The sequence below is a fragment of the Antechinus flavipes genome, chromosome 2 (assembly GCF_016432865.1).
Source record: "Antechinus flavipes isolate AdamAnt ecotype Samford, QLD, Australia chromosome 2, AdamAnt_v2, whole genome shotgun sequence".
NCBI classification, from domain to species: domain Eukaryota; kingdom Metazoa; phylum Chordata; class Mammalia; order Dasyuromorphia; family Dasyuridae; genus Antechinus; species Antechinus flavipes.
The window spans coordinates 391,027,747-391,053,752 of NC_067399.1; the positions used below are offsets into that span (position 1 = coordinate 391,027,747).

Below are 26,006 nucleotides of genomic sequence, written 5' to 3' on the forward strand. Positions count from 1 at the left end.
CATGTAATCTCACATACATGCATTTGGTAATGAAGGGTACAAGGAAGCATACCAATGACACAAGAATTGCTGTGTAATAATAAAGCTCTACTGGCCTGTGATGGAGAAGGTATGAGCTCTTTCATGGGGCCCAGACACTTTCCTTTAAGCTGAATTATTTACTTATAGCATCTGGCTGAACATTTCATTTGGTTTCTATTCTGAGGTAGGGGGAGGCAAGGATTTTTCTCTCCTTTTTGTCTACACTGATTATTAGTGCAAATGACATAAGTGAATTTGGTCAGATGAATTTCATTCTTCTGGACTGAATTTTGTTTCCATCATGGAGTTATATTTTCAATTGAAGACAAGGCTTTATTCAAATCTTATCTATGGAAATTCAGGTTTATAAAGTACAAATTGGGGGGGGGGGAGGTAATTGTTTGCTTTGTCAAAAGACTGATGCTTAGACAAACACTTGGAAGCTACGAATTTAGTCAGACCAGCTCTTCCCCCTCAGACCTACATTATTCAAACTCCTTTTGTACTTATTTTATGTACTGCCCAATGTGACACTTTTATGATATCAATCTATAATATAATCTATAATGTATACTGTCTCAGCCACTCATTATTTCATGGATATAACCCTGCCTGGCTGGAATAAGAATTCTGAGCTCCAACTTTCATTCCCTATTCCTGTATTTTACAATAAGAAAATTGCAGACTCTTAAGGCATACATATGTGAAGTTGTACTGCTTAGAATACTGTTTCACTATGGCTGTTAAGCTATCGAGTAACCCTGAAAGTCTTAAATTAATTTTTCTTTTATGGCCAGTGGGTATTACAATAGATAGTACAAGACCTGACTTGAGTTTCAATAAAGCAGATAGTAATGGACTTGGAGTTAGGAATCTTTGGGCTTGAATACTCTTTCTTATACTTAATCTGTGACTATGGAATCAGTCATTTAATCCCTCTGAACCTTAGTTTTGTCTTCTATAAAATGGGCATAGGTATTTAAACAATCTTGTTACAATTTTCATTATTTGCTTTGCTCAAAGCTCTAAATATCATTGATTATTATGCCCTCTCAGTGCAGAAAAGAAAATTGTAGAGATAAATGGAAAATGCTATTCCACTAGTCAAGGAGAAAAATGTCGGGTGAACTTTCCCTTCCCCCAAGTACAGAAACATGGAAATCCTGGATAGAAAAGAGATCTGGGCTCTGAAATATGGCTAATTCCATTAGGGTAGGATACCACAGTGATCTCAGTTCAAATAACAATCATTTTGTTCAGTTCCTACCATAAAAAAAAAATCATAAAATTTTGGAAGGGATCTTAATATTTGCCTTCAAGAGTTTCTTTACTCAAATTATGCCGTTTTTAATATCAAAACATTGTACTGGGAATTTCTTTAGTGCTCTATGCTTCTGATCTCAATGCAGCTCATAGTTACTCAATCTAGTTTGCAGGGTTTTGATCAAGACTTGGGAGAGAAGGGAGAAACAGGATGCGGGGAGGAGTCACTTTTTAAGTGTATAGGTTTAGAAGTGATGACCTGGGGAAAAATTGGAACAAAAGGTTTGGCAATTGTTAATGCTGTAAAATTACCCATGCATATAACTTGTAAATAAAAAGCTATTTAATTGTAACCTATTCAACATGTAAAGCACTGCTTGCCATCTGGGGGAGGGGGTGGAGGAAGGGAGGGGGAAAATCGTAACAGAAGTGAATGCAAGGGATAATGCTGTAAAAAATTACCCTGGCATGCGTTCTATCAATAAAAAGTTATTTAAAAAAAAAAAAGCTATTTTTAAAAATTAAAAAAAAAAAAAAAAAAAAAAAGAAGTGATGACCGAACTGGTGTCACGGAGTCTGGTGAGATCCAACTCCCTTAAGTGTGGAAAGGTGAAATTACTGTGGTCGGGTGGTTTACACAGCTAATTAGTGTCAGGAAGAGGCTGGAATTCAGAGAGGCCTGTTTGACTTCCATTTCTTAGTTTGCAAATATGGGATGATCTCTTAAATTCTCCATGATCTCAGAGCAAATCAGGGGAGGGCAAATAAACTATAGAGAATTAGAACACTTCCTGGAGCACATGTAGAAGTAGATCAGCAGAACGAGCCTTAGAATGATGCCTATGAATAAATGAATGAAAGTTTTTATTCTCAAGGATTACTTTGGGCAAGCTTTAGATCTATAAAATGATGAAGAGGTTGTGTGCTTGATAATTACCTAGGACACGCCTACTAGCCACCCAGTTCTAAATCCCCGAGTCAGGATTTGAGACGACTTAAGCTTCCATCTCTAATTCTTCCTTCTCCTCCTTCCTCTCCCTTTCCTCCTCTTCCTCCTCCTCCTTCTCCTCCCCTTCCTCCTTCTTCCCCTCCTCCTTCTCCTCCTTTCCTGCTTCCCCTCCTCCTCCTTTCCTGCTTCCCCTCTACAGGCCGTTCCGGCTCTAACCACCTCCACCCTGCAGGTGGAGCTCCCGGAGCCTCGAAGGCTGTGCGGCGTCCTCCCTCTGGCCGTCGGCCCCGCCCTCTCCATCCCACCCTTAGCCGCCCCGCCCCATCCTATCCCATCCCATCTCTTTCGGTTCGGTTGTTCTGTGGTTAGAGGAAGCTGCCTGCCGGGCCAGGTGAGGTGGAAGGCAGGGAGCGGAAGTCGCCGCCGACCTCCCCGCCGACCTCCCTCTGGGGGGGTGGGGGCCGAGTTGAGTGGCTGCGGCGAAGACGGCTCACGAGGCCGTAGCTACCCTCGCGGCGGCCGCCCTTCACTCGCCCCGTGCCGAGGCGCTAGCCGCGCGTGTGGACCGACTGGGTGAAGGGGGGAGGGGAGAGCGGGGCGGAACCTTAGGGGCCGAGCTCGGGGTGCCACCGGAAGGTGAGGGCGCTGGCCTCCAGGCGCCTATTCTGGAGATGAGGGGAGACTAGAGACAAGGCGGGGCCGGGCGGTTGGAGGGGCTGCCGACTGAGGGTGCGGGGGAGGGTTGTAAGTGCGGGTTCTTAAACTACCCTGAAAAATCTTAAAGCAGCCCACCTCGGTTACCCGAATCGGGAGATGACTTAGTCGCCCTCGTAGGAAAGAGCTCGGCTAACGGGCCCCTACCCTTTCCCCATTCCCCCTTTGCAGACTAGTCCCTTTTTCTAAAAGGATGGGGAGCCAGTACTAGTCCAGTAAAGTTAGGTAGTGCAGTAGATGGAACGCCGGACTTGGAGACAGGAAGGCTTGAGTTCAGACACTTAGTAGCTGTGTGACCCTGGGCAAGTAACTTGACCTCTGCCTTTGTCAGTTTCTTAATTTATAAAAGGAAGATAATAGCACCTTCTGTTTAGAGTTGTGAGGTTAAATGAGGCAATACTTGCAAACCTTGAGATGTTGTTGGCTATTACCGTTATTTAGGAATGGAGGCCGGGAGAGAAAAAAAAATAGGATTATTTTCCTCATTTGGTAGCTGGCTATAAGGAGAATAAGTCGCTTTTTTAGTGCTTAGAATGAATGAAGTATTTTTTCCTATTACTGCTTTGTGAGGAAAACAGCCTAAATACAAACTGTTGAGAATACAACTCTTAATATGTCACTTGAGGCATTGATTGGCACCCAACATTTCCTAGATTCATAGAAGCTGGAAGATATCTTAGAAATCATTTGGTCCCCCATTTCGTAGAAAAAGGAGTGAAGTGACTGGATCCAAGTCTCATAGCAGATCCCAGATCTGAATCTAATTGTTCTTGACTCCCACCCAATTCCTTTATCCTATGACTAGACTATCTTGGCCCCATTTGATATTATATTATTTCTGTTGTGTTAAAGATAAATTGGTTTTAGAATGAGCTTCCTCCAGCAGATGTGGATACTGTAGGCCTGTATTTTTTGCTTTAAAATTTAGTCCATTACAAACAAAACCTTAAACAAGTGACAATTTTAACCTGTTGGCAGGTTATTTGCCTAGGAGAAGACTTTGAAGATGCCTGCTTAATTCTTTAAGTCCATTAAAATATAGAATATTTTCCTCTTAATTTTTGTTAATTACAAGAATGATTTGGGCGTAGTGAGTGGTACAGAGTGGATAGAGCATCAACCTTGCAGTCAGGAGCACCTTGGTTCAAATGTGGCCTCAGACACTTGACATTTACTAATAGTGCGACACAGGGCAAGTCACTTAACCATGATTGCCTTGCCTCCTTCCACCCCACCCCCAGATACTGTTCTGAGCAAGTGGAACTTGGTATTGTTCAACTTCATTGAAAATAGCAGAAAGTTAGGAGGGTAGTGGTATTTTCTCTTTAAGGTGGGTATATTTGGAAACCCAAATAGTAAATTGTATTTTGTTTTTGCTTCAAAGGAGGACAGGCAGCTTAGGTTATGTTTTTAGTGGGGGGCAATACTTTGTAAATTCTTAATGAGATAAAGACCAAGAATAATTCTTTCATCATATCAACCCTTAATTATATAACTTCTGAGATGATTGTTGTTTTAAATATTTCTGCCCACTGACTGCTTAGCTTATTTTAAACAGTATGTTAGATTAAAATTTTGAGATAGTAGTTAATGGCCTTAAAATTAATTGCTAACAAAGTGTTTCACTTCTCACATAACAAATTTGTAAGGAAAATGGATTAAGAATCTAAACAAAACACTGTTAGGCTTTTTTATTTATCAATTTTCTCCAAAAAATTCAAAACATATTCTTAGTACACATTCTATCCATTAACTGCCTAAAGGCGAGGAAGCCTTTATTGCAAAAGAAGAAATTAAAATTCAGAAGAGCTCAGGTGACTAACTTACTTAAACTGAATCTGGCAATTCTTCCCCCCAAATTTAGGACTTCCCCCTTTGCAGTGCTCTCTCTACAAATCTGCACTACTAGTTGAAAACCTTTTAAAAAATATATTCAAAATTGATCATAAATACCTGATTTATTTTTGTTTCTTCTTAGATCCTCAGAAATGCTTTACATTAAGGCATTGATATAGTATACTAGTAGGGAAATTGTAAATTCACACATACTTTTCTTATAGGAACTCAAAGCACTTCAACAACCTCCTTTCATCGATTCATATTACATTCTTAAAATGTCAGATTTTGTCTCCAATAACTAAGGCAAAGGTAAATTATCAAAGAGTTTCATTAGCAAATTATCTCAGTCATCAATAATAAGTGTTTATTGTACATGACACTGTAGGATTACAAATTCAGTGTAATTAGGTTCTCTATTAAATTCACAATCTAATTAGGAAAATAATAAAGAAAAAATTCTCCACTATTAAGCATCGTTTAAGTGCCAAATCTGTAGTACAGAAACTTTTGCTAATGTGGAATTTGTTCAGAGGAGGTGAGATTATTCTGGCTGAGTTGAACATTTATAGAGGATAATTTGAAAAGGGTCTTGGAAAATTGTGAAATTCACCTGGAAGCAGCATCCTATGATCTTAAGAAAAACATGGACTAATTGGAAATAGTAGACACTTCTGTGAATTTTAGGGTATTTGAAAATAAGTGGAGAATTTTTTTTTACTGTTAACAAATGTAAATTATTTAATGCAGTAGTTTTTTTTTTCTGATATATGCTTTATCTGATTTTTATAAATTGGATGATTTTGCTATTTAGAAATCAATTTAGAATAATCAAAACTGTTTGCTTTTTTGTAGTAAACTCAGGTTTTTTTCATGTTGGTTTTGCTTAAAGAATTATAACTAGGTATGTCTATATGTAAACATACTCACATTTTACTGATAAGAATACTGTTTACTCTTATGTATAACATATACATACATTATGTCTTAAAATAATTGCTAACAAAGTGTTTTAAAATAGAGGACTAGTAAAACCTTAGTAAATAGATGAATTGTTCATAATTAGTATATTTGGGGAAACGATTATCTTATTTTCATCTCTAATTTGTTTAGCAAAGTTTTTCTTCGTACAGAATTCAACATGTCAAGCAACTGAATTGTCAGTTAACCTATGATTTTTGGTATACTTTTTTTTTTTTTTTTACAAGAAATAAGAAAGTTACAAGAGTTCACAATCAAAATCTGAGTTTCATAAGGTTCCTTTCAAATAACTAAAGACAACTAACCATGACACATTATTAAAATAGTTTATATTAGAACACAAGAAAGGCATTGTTGTGAAATTAAGAATTGGGAGAATCTTTGGAATAGTGACGTGTGTGCATACACACATACACTTAAAACTTTGTAGCTTTGTAGCTTTCATTTCAATCATTCTGAAGCAATGCCCATAGATGTCACTTGCCTATGCAGGGGAGAGTAGCAAAAGAAAAGGAAAAATGAGAGAGGAAAACTTAAAGTGCATCTGGAATTTGTGATGATTAAGTGAGTGCTTCAGAGTTTCACTTTGAGGTATTTACTATCTAGAAAGTTTTTTGGTCCCTTTCCTCCTCAAGTCATGATTTTCAAAGCCTCAGACAGCTGGGTATTACTGCAGGTAAGCAAGTTTCACCACCAAATTAGAAGTTGGTAGTTCGGTAGTGTTTCATTTAAAGGAAAGATATAAGTATTCAGAATATATGTTTTGAGAGAACCCTAATGCCCACTACTAAAATTGTATCCTACAAATGACAATTTTAGCAAAATACCTAGTATGAGTTCCACAATATCAACCTTAGTTTCCAATTTTAGCAGCTGCTTTTTGACAATTCTTGCCAGAAAATGAAGAAATTAGTGGAATTCCCAAGTTCATTGGACTGAGAATGTCAATTACAATATTAGACATCATTTTCTTAGAGGTGTTATTTAAAGCAAATATTTTTGAAACCTGCTTAATACTAGGTAGGACATGCAGCTTGAGAATTAACATTTCAGTAAGAAATAATTTTGTCATGCAAATAATTTTTACTATTTTGTGAACAGTATTAGAAAATGATAGACAAGGATAGGAACTTAGACACACACAGGAATGTTTTATGCATTAGGTATTCTAAATATAGAGTGACTTAATCATTTGACTTAAGAGAATGTGGTGAGTTAAGAGACCACCAGATAGTTTTGTTAGCTAAAGACTTGGGTTTTGCTGCCAGCTCTGTCACTAACTAGTTATATAATTTTGTTTAAATCGCCCTTTTGGAGCCCTTGTTTCCCTGTTTGTAAAGTGATGGGAGTAGACAAAATAATCTTGATGGCTAGCTCAGACTGTGTCATATTATTAGTTGTTCAGAGAAACCTTGAGGTGAAACTTCTTATTATATGAATTATGACTTTGAATTTTTCCATTTTACCAAAATGGAATTTTGTATATCAAGATTTTTCTCAAAATGAGAAGAACCAGTAATTACAATAGTATTCTTAAGTTTTCATTACATATTTTGTTCATTTGTTTCAGTCTCTTTGTATGCATTTTCATGGCAAAGATATGAAGTTATTTGCCATTTTCTTCTGAAGAAATGAGGCAAAAAGGGTTTTAAATGCCTTGCCCAGTATCACAAGGCTAATGAATATCTGAGGCTGGATTTGAACCTCATTTCTGATTTCAGGCCCAATGTTATCTACTGTGCACTAACTAGCAACCTGTAGTAAATAGTTGTAGTAAATTTCTAATTTTTGTGTCCTAAAAATTTATACTTGGGATTTGAAACATTCATTTTCTCCACAAAAAAATCATGTTGTAAAGTTACAATCCATGCATTCCATGACTGCCCTCCTCCAACCTATTTAGCCAATAATATTCCTTAACTTTATTTTTATATTATTGATAATGTAGAACCAAATACCATAAGCAACAATTATTCATTGAGAAAATGTATCTTATAACAGGATTTCTCTAGTCTTGCAACTTGCTGAATTATGAGAATGGATATTCTTGCCATCTTCCCGTTTTTTAAATTGCTTAGCTAGAGTTCGGGGCTATAGATAAAGGAAAGTGAGAGTTAACAAGTTATATTCACAGTCCTGCAACACTTTTCAGTCTGGTCAGGCTCCAGGTATCTCCCATTTTATTTTCTTCTGAGGGCCTCAGGAATTGGTCTATTTCACTTTCCACTGCTAGTTAACCTGTTTCTCAACAGTATTTCTCTTCCACAGTAGCAGGCATCTTAAATCTTTTTCCCTTGCTCTTGTCAGAAGCAAATGAACTGTGCCTTTGAGATTTTCTAAGAGTTTTTGCTGCTAGCAGCAATAGGAAAATGGCTTTTTTTTGATAATGTACTCCTTTTTTCTCCTACTAGAAATTCCAATAGGGAAAGATAGTATTACACATTATCAATAATGGTGACTCTTTGGGCTCCCAAAAGAATGAAGCAAGTTTGTCTGCATTTCAGTGTAATATGCAGACTTAGTTCTAAAGAGATTTTCATGACAAAAACTGCAATGTAGTTTTGCTTGACTATTATAAGAGAGAGCTTCTCTGGGAGGGTTGTGAGTTAGAGAATAATGATAGAAATGTACCAGAAAAAAAATAGCATCAATAAAAAAATTTTAACGTGCCACACAAGAAAACAAATATACAAGGGTACACACAAATGGCAGCTTCCTTGCCACCATGTTAAATGTATACTTTAAAAAAACATAGATGCAAGTTTACTGTTTCATATATGACTTAACCATCTTCCTCTTTTTTGTTCTTTGTGTACTGAAATGTACTTGTTTGATAAATTCATAATTTAAATTTTTAAAAACGCATAAGGAACAAGTCCTCTAGGGAATAAGAATATGGGATTGAGCTTTTACTCTCCTTCCTTTGGTTCTTAACAGTTCTGGAGAAAGGTATGGGAATGTGAAAAGGAATTCTTGTGATTACAGGAGTGAGACAGTTATTCTTAGATAGCATAGTGTTTATCAGGAGGTGTATCTAAATCAAAGATTGTCAATATAATAGGTTTATTGAAAACTTATTTTTTTCTTATCATTGTTACTTTAGTAATAGCAATGCTGCATCTTGTTTTTCCTTTTTTAAATTCCTTGGTGACTTTTTTAAAATGAATTTTTGTCCATTTTTATGTAAAAATCAATAATTTATTAAGTCCTAGTGATAGGCACTGTTTTATGCTATGATACAGAATAGTAAAAAAACAATACTACCTAATATAAAAGCATTAGAACGTATATTTTAATTGATGATTATTCTAAAATAAGTCCTCAATACACCAAATTAAAGCTGCCAACAAGAAACAATTTTAATATAGCTTAATTTATTTTTTTTTGCAGAGACAAGGAAATACTGTATTGAATCTTATACATATTTGTTTTCAAATTTAAGAATGACACTGTTAATTCTTTTGCATTATATACATTTTAGTGTTTTGGTTTTTGGCACTCCCTTCAGTCTTATTGTTTACTGTCAGATTTAAATGAATATCTATAACTCCACAGAAAATTAAATGTCGTCAGAAGACCGAGAAGCCCAGGAGGATGAATTGCTGGCCTTGGCAAGTATTTACGATGAAGATGAATTTAAAAAAGCAGAGTCTGTTCAAGGTGGAGAAACCAGAATCTGTTTGGATTTGCCCCAGAATTTCAAAATATTTGTGAGCGGTGAGTCATGATTCTTGTTCACTTTTAAAGAGATTTTTCTAAATGCAGCATTTTCTGGTTTTCTCAGCAGAGTTATTTATACCATCATTATAGTTTGAGATGTTGGGCTTTATTAGGAGAGTGGTTTACTACTTTCTGCATGTCTTTTTGATTAAATAAAAGAGATGAGTAGATTTTTAGTTGCTATTTCTTTTAATACCAAGTAGGATTTCCAGATAGTTTCTGCTTCTCACAAAATAGTTTCCAATTCTAACTACCATTATATTTGCTGTCATATTCAGTAACTTTTAGTTAAAAACAAAAAACAAAGTAGCAGTAGGATGTCACAAACATCTCAGAAAGATCCCCCAAAAGTTATTACAGTTATAGAGGAAAGTTGGTGAAAAGGAAGTAACAATAATGCAAGTGAAATTATGGTTGTGGAAATGCTGGTCTGCATGAGCAAGATAGCCTCCAAGTGGAAGAAAAGTGTGTTGGCATGTTAATCTAAATGGACCATGACCCTGGCCCCAGTTAATCTCAGTGCTTCATACAACTGTGTGGTAAGGATAAATGTTTCCCTTTTCTCTGGACTTTTTCTTTAATTTCCTGCTGTTAAAATAGTGTATATAATTTGATGACTCACAAAAGTTGGTAATCCCACCCAATGGTGTATATTTAGAATAAATTATATTTTTACTAAATAGGTCATTGTCTTTTGTTTGATTTTTGTTTGATTTTTTCCCCCCTGAAAGGAAAACTAAAAATTAAAGAAGCATGGATAAAGATTTAGACAATAGGAGACTGAGAGATTTCTCTTTGGGGGGGGGGGGAGATCAATTTTCTTTCTCTACCACCATTACTGACCTCCTTTTCCTTTCCCTCCCACCCCATCAGTGCAGTGTTTTGCACATAGCGGGCACTCAAATATTGACTGATCCTTGAATTCCCTGTTTTTGGTTCAGGCAATCCAACGGAGTGTCTCCAGAATGGTGGCTTTGAATATACAATTTGCTTTCTGCCTCCACTTGTGCTGAATTTTGAACTTCCACCAGATTATCCATCAACCTCCCCTCCAGCATTCACCCTCAGTGGCAAATGGCTTTCACCAACTCAGGTTAGGTTTGAAACTTACTTTTTATTATCCATTTTCAGGAATTTGAATACTTTGTTTAACTGATGTTCACCTTGTTATGGCATTACAGAAAATCACTACAATAAGGAATAGGGTGTTTTTTTTTTTATCCTCTATAAATCCTGCTATTAATAAGAAATTAATTGATATACTGGATTAGGAATCAGGAGACCTTCAGGAGAAGGAGAGCTTTTAATCATAGCTCTTCTAATTGTAGTAATATGGTCATAGGCAAGTCATTTAACCTCCCTAGGTCTCAGTTTCTTCATTTGTAAAATGAGAGGTTTATACTAAGTGATGATCCTATAATCTTAAGATTATTTTTCCAACTCAGATATTCTGTTACTCTGTAATTATTCTGTTATTCCAAAATTGAAAGTTTTGTTTTTTAGGAGGTAGTTAAAATGTTTAAATTTTTTTATTGTAATGTGCACCACCCCATCATAGATTACAGTAGAAAAAATTTGAAACTGAGTATATTTGTTTATCTTTTTATCATCTTGGAATTTTCTAATTTTATCCATATTAAAAATGAAAAAAGTCTGCTTTCTCCAAAGTCAATACCCTTCCTTTTTTTCCTTTGGACTTAGTGCCTGCTTCTTTTCTTTGTATTTCCTTCTCAGCTAAATGTTTTTTGTTTTTTTATTTTTCCTTTTCAAAAGAAATTTCATTTAGTTGCAAAGGACTAAAAATTGGGTTTCCTGTCAGAAGCAAATTTCTTAACTAAACATAAAAAGTATCTTCATTTCATTTTTTTTTTTTTTTTGCTCTTTATAGGAATAAGCATTTCTTAATTTATTGGACTCTATATCTGAATTCATAAAAGCAATAATATTGGGTTCTGTACAATATTTAAATATCTCAAATGTATGTTTTAAGACCAAACACCTCATATTAAGTGCCTACATTTCCTCTACAATTTATTATTTTTTCTACCACAGCTTCATTCTGGTTTTGGTAAAGAAAAAAGGCTTTTGGCATAATATAAAATATTCAGGCATAAATTTTAATTTAGCGGCAACAAGGCTTGTCAAAGACCTTTTGAAGATTGATAAGTTGAAGTGTATTAAGAGATAAGCTATCAGCTATTTGCTGAATGCAAAGAATAAGTAGTCTGCCCATTTTTTATTGTTGGTCACGTAGTTTCACCTCCAACTCTGCTTTTTAGAATATCATTAAATTATGACAATGCTTATAGAAAGCGAGGAAATGTGCTTCAAGATTAAAATAGGCTACCTTAGAATTTATAAAAAGGTTATTATACTTTTAAAATTAAAAAATAGTACTTTAAATTTTAATGTCTGCGCTAGTAGCAGAGAGTTTTAGTAAAGTCAGATAATAGAAAATAGTGGCCTACTTGAGTTTACACTGCTTGGCAACTTGGTAACAGCATGTCAATAATTGGAATAGAATTAATTCAGTAGATTTTTTTGGGCTATATCTACAAAAAGCTCAATATATGCTTTATAGTATTTTTAATTGTATAGTTTAAGATAATTATTTTTAATCAGTATAGTGTTAAAAATTTATAGAGATACAGGAAATAGAAAAAAGAGAGACAATAAATAGGAGTTTATAGGGGGTTTGGTTTTATAACACAAACTCTGGAAAATAATTCATTTGATACTTTTATAATGGTTTATAGCTTAAGATAATTATGACAACAGGCTTATTTCAGGTGAAAAAAAATTTACATTTGTTATTTCAATTCCTGATTTCATTTAAAAGCTTTCATTGTTTCGACATCTAAAATGTCCGTTATTAATGTTCATTTATAATACTCTTAAAGATATAGATATAGATATAGATATGTACATATATAGATATAGATATATACATATCTATATCTATCTATATATATATATATATATATTGTTTTGACTTCTTAAAACTATATATTCAAAAAAAGAATTAACAGTTAGGCCTACTTACTCCTACTAAGATGGTAGTGATAGGGTATTAGATGGGGCTTCTTTTCTCCACAAATCTATGGATAAATCAACTGCCTTTTCATAAGTGTTGAGGAAAAAAGGCAAAAAGAAGGGAATTGGAAAGTTAGATAAAGAGATAGGACAGGTAGGTGGTACAGTGCAGAGAATACTGGGTTTGAGGTCAGGAAGACTTGAATTTAAATCTAGCCTCAGACACTTCTAGCAGTATGACCCTGGTCAAGTCATTTAATCCTATTTGCCCTCAGCTCCTTATTTATAAAATGAGCTGGGGAAGGAAACGCCATACTACTCGAGTATCTTTGCTACAAAAATTTCAAATGGGATCACAGAGTCAGACATGACTGAAAAGATTGAACAACAGCAACAGCAACAAAAACATAATGAGATAGTCATTTAATTTTTGTGTGGTTCAAAAAGCAGTTAGCTTTCTGATAATTAGTATGACATTTCCAGTATATAGAAGTTAAGCACCTGACACAATATAGGTTTTTCTTATAAGAAGCATCATACCTAAATGAAAGATTTCTCCCTTTAACACTGAATTTGTCATAAGCAAGTATTAAGGATGTGTGTTCAATTTCAGACATTATAGGAAAGGTGACATGGAATTATGCCATGCTTCTTCAGTTGTATTAATTTAATCCTTTTTTTTAAGTTTATCTTTAAAATTATTTATTATTGTAACTTTGTTATACATATTACTCTTTGTGGGGTAGAATGGGGAAGATGCTTAATACTACTTGCCTTTCAGTTTAAACAGACCTAGTTTTTTTAAGGAAAAAAAATCAAATAATTTTGACTTGCTTCCTTGACTTCGGAAATATAAGTATTCTGTGTAACATTCAAACTGCACTGACTTATTTTGGTACCTACAACATTAATCTAAATTAATCTAAAACTTCATTTTGTTATAAATACATATAATGAAATTGTAAATTTAAAAATGCACTTGTGATTTCTGTTACAGTTCATTATATTATAATAATTATAAATCTGGTCATATTTTTATTATTTCATTTCTAATCCTAATGCAGATGAAATTTTTCATTGTGCAGAGAATTTGCCAACTTTCAAACAATTTCAGGACACACAAAAAATCTAGGACAATCAAAAAAATCTGAAATACTCTAGAACTAGATCCTAGTCATTTTAGAGCATGTAATATGTTAGATGATTTTTATTATAGTAAATCTGTACTTTTGGTATGTTCACTGATTTTTTTATTCTAGGTAACTTGAGTCTCTAAGCTTTAATTTTGTGTTACATTTAGACACAAAGGGCTTACTCTTCAGAGGATGAACTGATGATGAGATTTCCAGGTCATTTTGCAGCATGTCATAGTTAAAAAAAAATGATATCATTTAAAGGCTTAAAGTAAAAGCTTAAAAAGGAAAGCATTCTTAGTCATATTTGTTTTTTTTTTTTTAAATAACGTTTTTATTTCTGATATTCAATGATGTTACTTTTTGTCGTAGCTAACTGCTTTGTGCAAGCACTTAGACAACCTGTGGGAAGAACATCGTGGCTGTGTGGTCCTGTTTGCCTGGATGCAGTTTCTCAAAGAAGAAACCCTAGCATACCTGAACATTGCCTCTCCCTACGAGCTCAAAATGGGCCCCCAGGGGAATGTACAGAGCAGGACATCTCTGGCTCCTCCTAACTCAGAACTAGATTTTGGGGGGGCAGCTGGCACTACAGTAGACCAGGAAGAATTTGTGGATGAGAGAGCTGTGCAGGATGTGGAGTCTTTGTCCAGCCTGATACGGGAAATCTTAGACTTTGATCAAGCTCAGCAGAAAAAATGCTTTAACAGTAAGATGTACCTGTGCAATATCTGCTTTTGTGAGAAGTTGGGCAGCGAGTGTATGTACTTCCTGGAGTGCAGGCATGTCTACTGCAAAGCCTGTTTGAAGGACTACTTTGAAATCCAGATCAGGGATGGCCAGGTGCACTGTCTCAACTGTCCAGAACCAAAGTGCTCCTCTGTTGCTACTCCTGGCCAGGTAACTGATTATCTTTTGGGGAGCCTCTTTTTCCTGACAAGGGAGCAAGTATAGCAAGAGGCTCCCTTATAGGCATCAGGATCATTTATTACTTAAAGACCATATATTTATTCATTTTATACATCTGAAATAATAATGTGAAATAATTTTATTTAAAATGAAGCCAAAAGCTGCCTAGAGTGTATTTGTAATCAGCTTAACAATGAAATGAGTCACTGTGTAAACTTTAGTAACTCCAAGTCTGGTCCTGGGATTACCATTATCACATGATGGTTTTCTAGGGGTGATGGGTTTAAGAAACCCAAAGAAGCAATGCTTTGTCTTTTTTGCCCTTGTGAATATGAATTTTGATCTGAAAGTGATAGGGGGTTTAACACATCTCTGAGCAGCAGACTCATGAATTCTGGACCAGAATCCTAAGGATTTCCTGATGATCCAGAGTCAGTGTCAAAATTAGTGTGTAGCGTCAATCAACTGTTTTGTTTTTTTTTTCCCACCCCCTTTTCCTTATAGGTCAAAGAACTGGTGGAAGAAGAGTTATTTGCACGTTATGACCGTCTTCTTCTACAGTCTACTTTGGACTTGATGGCAGATGTAGTATATTGTCCCAGGCCATGCTGTCAAACTCCTGTCATGCAAGAACCAGGATGTACCATGGGCATCTGTTCTAGTTGCAATTATGCCTTCTGTACACTTTGTAAAATGACTTATCATGGAGTTTCTCCATGTAAAGTAACTGCAGGTAATTGTATTAATTTGGAAATGGAATTGAAAAAGGTTCTTATAGCTTTTGGGGGTGGTGGTAAAAGAAAGAACTGTTAATTTAAGTTGACTTCTAGAAAACTATTTTCTGCTTATTAATACAGCATAATCTAGAGCAAGGATGGAGAATTTAAACTTCATTTCATCTAGGCCATGGCAAGTTTTCTAAAAATAATAGTCACATATTTTACTCTTCAACAGTTAGATTAACAAATAAAATATGTTCAAATCTGAAGGGGAAATTCTTGTGGTCAGATGAGCATTCTAGTGTCATAATTAGTTCTATCACAATTATTTTCACTATGATTTCCAGAAGACATGGAGAAGAACACACTACATTAGACCATAAAAAAAATTACCAGAGCAAAATTTTGGTGATGTCATCTGGGAAGGGAAAAGGAGATGTAGTTAACATCATCTCTGTAGGGGTCAAATTGGACATGATAACTGAAAGGGGCGGGGGAGGAGGGGTTAGATTGTATTAAATAGATTTTGTGTTCCCAATCTTAAACTTAAAATCAGGTGAGTTGAAATTTTTTATTCCTATTTTCCCTGAAAAATCAACATTTAAGAAAATTAACTCAAGTATCATTGTTATCTTTTACTTATGTGTGTCTCATTTTTTCCCCTAGAGGTGGAAGCTAAAGCTCGTTTTAATTCTTTCAACTTGCTATACTGAGGTAGAGATGGAAACTGGATACAGGGAGTTTTAGGATATTAATAAAATTGAGACGAAGCCTAAAAATCCAATGCTAATATTAATTTGTTGATTACCTTTATTTTGAGATTACAGGTGTATCCTATTGATATAATCATGCTAAAGTAGAGATGTCAAAGAAAAAGGAAAATGTTTCTACTTATTAGAGGCAGGGAGCTCACAGGGTAAAACTGTTAGATAAGTAATTCCACTAGCATTAGAATGAATGAAAATGCAAAATGTGGTTAACCAAAATCCATTGCATTAAGAAAAGAGGGTATTCTAAATAGTAGCTTGAAAAATTGAAGAAAGAATTAAGGCAATATTGTCAAGCAAACAGATTACAGAAGACTGAAGCTATTGAAAGATTAAATAAGCAGGATTGCTGAATAAGTTTGCATTTTTAAATTTAAGGTCATTTGAGTTCCTTGTGAACTCTATTTTGAGTGGCATGGGGAATCAAAACTGGGGAGGCAAAAGTGGTACAGTGGAAATAGATTACTACCAGAGAACCTTAATAGCCCCCCACCCTGACATCTTTTACATAAAGTCTTTCTTGATTCCCACACACCCTACGAAACTACTATATATTTGACGACTTCATATATTTTTGTATTTATTAATCTTTTATTAGTGCTCTTTATGTTATATGTATTTTGTTCTCACTGCAAATGTCCAGTCCCTCAGACCTTTCCCAGGGTATTATTACCCTTGTACTGGCAATATTCTCCTCCCTTTCCCACCTTCTTGTTGTTCAGTTGTTCAGTCATGTTTGACTCTTCGTGACTGTAGACCATACCATCCATGGGGTTTTCTTTGCAAAGATACTGACATGATTTGCCATGTCCTTGTCCAATGGATTAAAGCAACAGAGGTTAAGATTAATAGAGGTTAAGTGATTTGCCCAGGATCATGCAGCTGGTAAGTGTCTAAGGCCAGTTTTGAACTCTGGTCTTTCTAACTCGAAGACCAGTGCTCTATCCACCGAACCACCTGACTGTGGCAAATGGTTAGGTGATTTGCCCAGCGCTCCCCTTCTTGACCTCATGATGAAATTTCTACACTATCTTCTCTTAATTCCCTTACACCTTTAATTCTATCCAGTCAGTCAGTCAATAAGCATTTATTCAGCACCTGCTTTGTGCCAGATACTATATAAAGTGCTGAGAATACAAAAAAAGGCAAAAGACAGTCCCTGGTCTTAAGCTCACAGTCTAATGAGTGAGACAACAAGCAAACTAATATGTACAAACTATATACAGGATAAATAGGAAATAATTCAAAGAAAGAAGACACTAGAATCAAGAGGGGTTGGGAAAGGCTTTGTGTAGAAGAAAATGGAATTTTATTGGGGAGATGAGAAAAGAGAACATTCTAGGCACGAAGAACACCCAGAGAGAATGCCTGGAGCCAAGAGATGGAGTATCTTATTCGTGGAACAGACAAGAGGCCATTCTCACTGGATCCAAGCGTATTTGTCAGTGTGTAAGGAGGCCAGACAGGCAGGGGTTAGGGGAGGTGGGAAGGGCAGGGTAAAAATCATGAATCTTGTATTTTATACTAGAAAGGTGAAAGTCCCTGAAGTTTTGAGGAGGAAAGTGTTAGGGTTGGATCTGCACTTTAGGAAAATTGTTTTGGTGACTAAATGAAGGCTGTATTAGGATGGGAAGAAATAGACCGAGATAGTGAGACTGGCAGACCTACCAGCAAGCTATTGAAGTAGTCTAGGCATGAGGTTATAAGGGCCTGCACAAGAGTTGTGGCCATGTTAGAGAGTGTCTCAATATGAGATCTCATACTTGAGAGATGTTGCAAAGATAATTTGACAGGTCTTGACAACATATTGAATATGGGGGTTGAAAGAAGTTGGAGATGATTCCTAAGTTATGAGCCTGGGGGACTGGGAGGTTGGTAATGTCCTTGATAGTAATAACGAACTCAATTGAAGTACAGGGGAAAATTTTGGGGAGAAAAATATTGGTGATCCTCCTCTGCCAAGACTCAACCTTGGATCATTTGCACCATCTGCTGCCTTCTCTTCTACTAATGTACTGCTGAATAGAACTGGAGAAAAATCATCAAACTGCTGGCTGGGTCTACTATAAATCATACAGTCTCACCTGGATCTTCATAGTTATTCACCTATTTCACTCACCATATAGCTTTTCCAAACTTTTTTTAATCCTTTCTCAAACCTATCATGACTCCCCCCCTCTTCTTACCTACTACAATGATAACATCTCATATTTCACTGAGAAAATTGAGGCTATTTTCATATTTTCTATTTTATTCCAATTTCATACACAGATGTGGCATTTCTCCTTGCCAAGACAAACTTGTATATATACCATTCTTTTCCATCTCAACAACAGATTACTTTTTCTATCATCTGTATTCTCTCATCTTCATTCTCTCCTTGTCTATTGGCTATTTTCCTAATGCTTACATACCATGTCTCATCTTCCCAAAAACCCTTTTTTTATCTATCCCTGCGAAGCATTCTAGTTTTTCTACTATTTATGGCTAAACTTGGAAGTATTCCATAATCACTGCTTCTGCTTCCTTTACTGTCACTTGATTTCTTGGTTTTTGTAGCAGGGAGACCATCAGGGTTGAGTGACTTGGCTGAGCCTGGCTTTAAACTCAGGACTTTTTGACTCCAGGTCCTCTGCTGTATCCTCTATCGTCTATCTGCCCCAACCGATCATATCTAATGAATGGCCTTTTCTCCAACCTTGTACTAGATTTTTCTACAGTTTTTGATATGATCAGTCATCCTCTTATTCTCATTTCTTTAGGTTTTCATGATACTACTTTTGCCTATCTTATAACTCTTGTTTCCTTTCCTGGATCTTCAGATCCCAGTCACTAACCTCTATTGTCCCCCAAAAATCTCTCCTGAGCCCTCTTTTGCCTTTATTGCTATTTCATTTGGTGATTTCATCAACTAAGTATCTCCTTGTCTATGATTATCAGATTTATTTATCCAACTCTTAGCTCTTTCAGACTTTAAATTTCACATCTTCAACTGTTTTAACATCTCAGATATCCTGTAGACATCTTAAATTCAGCTTGTCCAAAACTGACTTCGTTTTCTTTCTCAAGTCATCCTCTCTTCCTAACTTAATATAGTTATTATCATCCTCCCAGTTATCCAGGCCTACAGCTAATGTGTTATCCCTTATTCCTCATAATCATAAGTTGCTAAATCCTATCAATTCAAGCCAACATAACAGCTATTTTCTTTATTTATATATATACATATATATACACCTTCCCTCCTAATTAGTGTTTTGTCTTATATCTCCAGTTTATCTGTCTATATATATATATACACATATATCCAATTCTCCTGTATTTTTCTCTGCATTTCTGGACCATTTCAATAATCTGGTTGGTCTTTTCACTCCAGTTAATTCTCCACTCAGCTGTCAAATTGATCTTCCTAAAACTGATCAGGAGATATACATACCCTTATATTTAGCAGTCCAGTGATCGCATTTTTGTTTTGCCTGTATAAAACACTTCTAGATTTCATGCATTTTTACTAGATGTCCCCTGAGCTTAGAATTCTTTTTTCTTCATATCCATTTCCTGGCTTCCTTGACTTTGAAGTTCTAGCTAAGAACCCATCTTCCACAGGAATCCTTTCCTCTTCCCTCCTAATTAGTGTTTTGTCTTATATCTCCAATTTATCTAGTATGTATCTTGTTTGTGTGTAGTTGTCTACCCCATTGATAGATGTGAGCTTAAGAGCAGGGTCTATTTATCAATTTTCTACCTTCAGCCCTTAGCCCAGTGCCTAGTATGTATTCTTGTTTTTCAGTCATTTTAGTTATGTCCAATTTTTTTGTGACCTTTTTGGGGTTTTTTTTTGGCATAGATACTGGAGTGGTGTACTGTTTTCTTCTCTAGCAAATGGTATATGACGTATAGCTTGGTGTCTAGAGTGTGTTCAATAAATGCTTCCTATTGAGTGATTGTAAGAAAAAAGTCAGAAAGTAGTTAATGGAAAGTAGAGGTAGACTTTGTGTAAATAGCCTGGTTAAACGTGGAAGTGAAATAATTAGACTTAGTGTGATACATGGTTCCATAATATATTTTATTTTCTTTAATTTATTTCCTATTTAGTTTAAGCCTCAGGGTGGGCAAGGTTGAATTGATAACATGTCTTTAAGCAAAAATTGTGTGTGTATATATGTGTGTGTTTATGTGTGTATGTGTACACACACAATACACATTTGATCAAGATCTCATTGGGTGACTGAAGAAATTGATAAACATGCATACTTGAACATTTGTCTTTATATAAAATGTTATTTTCCTTTTCATTTTCTAGAAAAGCTAATTGACTTGAGAAATGAGTATCTTGAAGCAGATGAAGCCAATAAACGATTTTTGGAACAGAGGTATGGTAAAAGGGTGATTCAGAAAGCACTAGAAGAAATGGAAAGTAAAGAGTGGCTAGAAAAGAACTCAAAGAGCTGCCCTTGCTGTGGTACCCATATAGAGGTGAGTCTATGGGGACAAATGGAGAGAATGACACAGACAAGTCCTCATTTAACTGGTCCATCTGTCTCAATCTTGTTCATGTGCACAAATTTAAGATTAGTCAAGTTCATAAAACCCTTTAGCATTTATTAAATCTAGAAGATGCAAATTTCACTATGAATAGTATTATCGTGTCTTATGTTTATATGGCACTGCACATTTTTCACCGTAGACTTCAGCTGATAAGATCATTCTATCATATTCACCATATAAAGGTGAACTGGCTTCAGGTGGTCACACTGTGGCCGTGGTCCTTGATAGGTCTATATATTATTCTAAGCCTATTTTTACCATAATCTGGCCTTCTGCCACCATATTTTTCCTGGGATACCGTACCCTGGTATCTTTCAAGTATATACTTGGGAAATAATAATGGATTTTCCTTTAAACCCAAACAGTTTAAATAGAAAAAGTAAATCTGCTGGGAAGAAGAGAATCAAAATGCATTTTGAAGCCAAATATAAATAACTTCTATGTTGCTGTACTATGAATTCTGCTTCCATCTCCCCTCGTCCCCCAAATTAGCTTACAGTGACCTCTATCTAATGATGTTGGTTGCCTGAATTAATCCCTATGAAAAAAATTAGAGCCAATTGTTATTGACATCCACAGAGCCATATGTTAGAGTTGGAAGGCTTTTTATTATTTAATGAGATTTAAATTAATTAGAACTTAAAATTCTTTTAAGCATGTATTGTCTTGTCCCTGTGTTTTTCAGTTCTAAAATCCAGATTTTCCTTGATTTATATTGGCCATCAACCAAAAGTTTTTGCTGTAACAAGTATATATGAGCACTTGTTGAAAATTTGCTTTACTTTTATAAGTTTCACAAAACAATTGGCATTAAAGTGAAGTGAAATTAATAAATTGTCATTTGTAACTCCAGCGTGAGAAGGAGTAAGACTGATCAGACATCTTAGTAAAACTGGTTAGATGTCATGCAGTCTGTATGTGTTGTGTTCCTCTTCGATTTTATAGTATTGTTATTTCTACCTTTTCTTTCTCTCTCAGTAGAAATTAGATGGGTGTAACAAGATGACATGTACTGGCTGTATGCAATATTTCTGCTGGATTTGCATGGGTTGTCTGTCTAGAGCAAACCCTTATAGACATTTCAATGATCCATCTTCCCCATGCTTTAACCGGTATGTATTACACAGGAATGCCCTAAGGCAAGCAGTAATTTCCAGTACTTCTTAGAATAGTTAAATACAGTAACCTGGACCATGTCTTTTTGGTTAGGAAGCAGCTTCCTGAATATTGATTATTTTGGAGACTGCTGGGGTTCTTTTTCTTTCTTTTTTTTTTTTTTTATTTGCTACAGTAGAACTTTTTAATGCTGGGGGCAGAAGTAACTCCTATCTTTATAGGTCGTGCTATAAGGATTTTTATGTAATTATGTTTCAGGATTTTTATAAGTTGTGCTATATATGGATTTTTGTGTAATTATGTTTCAAAGTAGATATTAGACTTGGGATATCTGTCTAAATCCTTGTAATGACAAATTCTTTTATAATGAGGTCCTTATTTCTACTATACTTCAGTAACACTAATCAAGTTAAGAATATCTACTGTGTGCCTTTTGAACACATCTAGAAAAGAACAGTTCCTGATGTGGAATTCCTTAGTGGAATTCACTACATTTTAAAAATGATTTGAGCATAAAACAATTGGCAAGTGTGTAATCTGAGAAATGAAAGCTAAAAGGAGAGAGTTGAGGTTAGCTTAAAGTGTTGATACATTTCAACTGCCTAATGTAGCCAAGGAATTAGTCCATATATCATGCAAACACTTAAAACATGAACATACTTGTAAAGGTGCACACAGTTAAGATTATCCTTGATCTTGGATTTCTAAATTTGGATTCTTGAGAAAAGTATATGTTCAAATTTCTGCACTGCTTTTTAGGTTTATAAAACACTTTCCTCACAACTATTCTAAGGAAGAAGATAGGGCAAGTATTTTGACCCATTTTTTAAGATAAAGAAACCAAATGTTATATAAATTAATATATTTGTCCTAGGCCACACAACTTAGCATCAAGAGACTAGACTTAAACCCCAGTGTACATAATCCATGATGAATGCTTTTACAATAAACTACATTGTGCTGCCACTTTAACAGTGCTCCAGCAAACACTTTCAGAACAACTTGAATAGCAAATATTTAGAACTAAGTTCATCCTTCTGTAATTACTGTTTAAAAAGTTAAAAATAAAGTTCTGCAATGGAGTTATCAGAAAGAGGGGTCAAAGATACTTTTGAAAAAAGGAAAAGGAGTTATATTTCATTTCTTCCCAGTGCATAAAAATGCATTTTATTTTATGGTCTTCCAGGTTATTTCAAGCTGTGGATATTGATGGTGACATTTGGGAAGATGAGATTGAAGATTAGTTAAACTACTTTATTGCTCAAAGCTATAGAAGTGGAATGGTTTGCCCTATTCTTTTGTCAAGTACAGTGTGTAACCCTGCAGGAGGTTTAGAGAACCATTCATTCTTCCCATATAGGAAATGTGGAAGAACATGGTTTTATTTTCATTTTCTGCTGATTAAGGCACGTGTATAATTTTCCAGTGTTGTGTAATGTGAACAATTATAAGCCAAAGGTTTTGGAAAACATTAGCAAAAACTAGAAAAAGTGTTCAATATCATAATGTGCCCCAGGTTCTGAACTATAAATGTTTTCTTTGTTACCCAGGCTCAAAGGGAGAGGGATCAAAATGATAATATTTTAAAGGCCTTTTTCTTATCTCTAAGGCATCTTGCTCTTGAGGGCATCAAATCAAAAGCACATTCCTTGGGGTTATTTCCCACTGGAGCCACTCAGTACTACTCTTTATACTCTAGGGGATACTGTTAAAGCATAGCTTAAAATGTGCTCTTACCCTCCATTTCCAGGTCACATACCTGCCATATCAGTTCCAGAAGTAGGAATCTTAGTTCCTGCTAAGTTGATATAGTTGAAAAGTGATAAAGTTCTAAATTTTCAGTTGATCAGATCTTCCAGTGGCCTCTTGTGCTTCTGGATTTTAAAATGAAAAGAGCATTTGGACATTTTCCCAGTTTATCTGAAATAACTTTTTTTCCTGGTATCACAAGTATTTGTGGATCATATAAAACCTATTTTCTTATTTATTGATCCAACATATTTGGGCCAAATGTAGAGTTCAGTGAATTGTTATGGAATCAGAAGAACATGAGTGAATTCCTTCACTTTTAAAATTATGATTTATATTTTATTCTATTTCATTTTTATTTGCAGTAAAATTAAACAGTGACTTTCCTCACTCATCTACTTCCCTCTTAGCCTATCTCTCACACATACCTTTTTAGTTAGGTTAGTGATTTATGCAAACTGATCTTAATATTATCCTGAGCAAAGTATATTATGAATGAAATCAGTGAGGCAGAGAGAGAGGTTTCTTTTAGTTAAATCTAAGGGGAGGGTGGGAAAAACAGATATGGGTAAAATAGATTTCCAAGGTGAATAAAAATAATATTTTTAGTTATCTGCTGCCTGTGACTGTTTAGAATGCTATTCCCCTGTTAGTTGCTAATCAAGGTGATAGTTCCAACTCTGACTTTGAATTCTGCTTTTGAAAACCATATTTTCTGCAATGATTTAGAGTGTTTAGTTTGAAATACATTGCCTTGCTATTCAGTTTTTGCAAACTTTTAGAAAGCAACTGGTTTTTTCCTCCTGTAGTTGGTAGGAGTGACGTGATAGCATAGTTACTATAAAGTTTCAAGTAAATTTTTCTGTCTGAAGGCCCACAGTAGCTTCATTTACTGTTTGTGAAGCTAGTCCTTTTCCATCTGCATGCAACTTATTAAAAATAAAATTAGCATTTTTGTTTTACTGTGATTATAGGGTTACATTTTGGACCATATAGCTTTTAATTGGCAATAGAATTGTTAGCTTTCCTTTAGGTGATTTGTTTATGCATCCCATGTTAAGAAAGGGTAATTTGGCCATCTATTAGCTATCATGAGCTAAGTTCTTGCCAATTCAATCCTAAAGCAATTTGTCCACACTAGATAAATGGGTATAATAATTGAATACTTAGGAAGAAGGCAAAACAAAATCATAGAATGATCCTGTTTTTTCCCTGGACTTCTTATTGGAGTTTCTAGGACTTGTGTTTTGATAAAAACAATGTTTTCAAGAACAGTACCTTTTACATATATTAAATTCACTTTTTAAAAATAAATTGCAATAAATGTGAATTCAGAAAACATTATCTGGTGTATATTAGTGTGGCTGCTGAGTGTAAAAAGAATTAAGTTCTGGTTTTTAAGCAGCAATTGGTCCCTTCAGATTGGGTGCTTAAATCTGTTAAATTATCTGATTTTTCCAAATTATTGTATTAGTTGAGGCTACTGCATAAAATACACTATTATGAGTAGAAGCAGGGAAGCTCTCTTCGTGTGACATGAGAATACTTCCAAATGTAATAGAATGTTCTAAGATTTAAAGTCTTTACCCTTAACCATAGACATTGGAAGTAGAGAATATTTTTTGGCATGATTTATAACTTCGTTTTAATATAGCTTCAACTTTTAGCTTCTACTTGTTTTATTAAGTGACTGGAAAAAATAAGATAATGATTTTTATGGGTGGGAAATGCTTTGAAAAGAGATTCTTCTTCTAGAAAGTAGGTAGTAGAGAAAAGAAATTTTATTTATGTTTATAGTTTGGTTTCGTGAAAGCTTGGGTTCCTGAGCAACATGCTTAACTGAATCCCAATAAAAACTTCTGAGTATTTGTGACAGAAATGATATCCTTTTCAGAATTATTGCCGTTTATTAAGCCTAACACAGTGGCTGGAAAAAACCATATCCCTCTTAATTTTGGTTAAAAAAAAAAAAAAAGGTTCTAGTTCTGTTAAAAAATGACAATGTAATCTACAAATGAATAAATACTTTATTTTAAAAAAGCAAATTTTAGAAGGCTCTCCACTTCTCAGGAGATTTCCATTGGCTGCTTACATGGTATGTGTTATCAGCATGGTATAATTTTTTTTTTTGGTCATAGAAGTGTATAAGATAAGGTTACCCTTCCGTTCAAGCAGCTTTTCCCTAAATAAGCCAAGGTGAAAGGTAGACAAAAATTACCTCAATCACCTAAAACAGTGGGTTTGTCCAGATTCATTGAAATAGAGAATACCTGCTTCAGGTTTTCAGGTCCCCATTTACTCTTATTCCATGGAAAGGAACTGAAAATGATAATCATTTTGAGAATGCAGGTGTGTCCAACATAACATGTTTTAACCTTAGCCTCTTGCTCCTGATATCAGTATTTTCCAAAGCTCCAACAGATTTTCTGGAATTATTGCATTATCTTAATGTCATAAAGACATCATTTAGAGAACATTGTACACAGCAAAGCTGCTTTTTCCTGGAAAGATTGAAGTTCATGAGGACAGAGTCCAGCCCTTACAGTTT

General features: G+C 35.1%; 1 protein-coding gene across 5 annotated transcripts; it reads left to right on the forward strand.

The window, feature by feature from the left end:
• RNF14 (ring finger protein 14) lies at positions 1 to 25,337 on the forward strand. Of its 5 annotated transcripts, none has more exons than XM_051978620.1 (8): positions 1 to 109; positions 9,320 to 9,481; positions 10,426 to 10,577; positions 14,023 to 14,550; positions 15,064 to 15,292; positions 20,349 to 20,521; positions 21,575 to 21,705; positions 22,896 to 25,337. In XM_051978620.1, the coding sequence occupies exons 2-8, from the start codon at positions 9,328 to 9,330 to the stop codon at positions 22,951 to 22,953; spliced, it is 1,425 nt and encodes a 474-aa protein (XP_051834580.1). In that variant the 5' UTR covers positions 1 to 109; positions 9,320 to 9,327; the 3' UTR covers positions 22,954 to 25,337. The 5 variants fall into 5 exon arrangements, with proteins under 5 accessions (XP_051834580.1, XP_051834584.1, XP_051834581.1 ...); XM_051978621.1 differs by lacking the exon at positions 1 to 109 and adding an exon at positions 2,401 to 2,624; XM_051978623.1 differs by lacking the exon at positions 1 to 109 and adding an exon at positions 2,847 to 2,869.
• Positions 25,338 to 26,006: the final 669 nt, after the last annotated feature.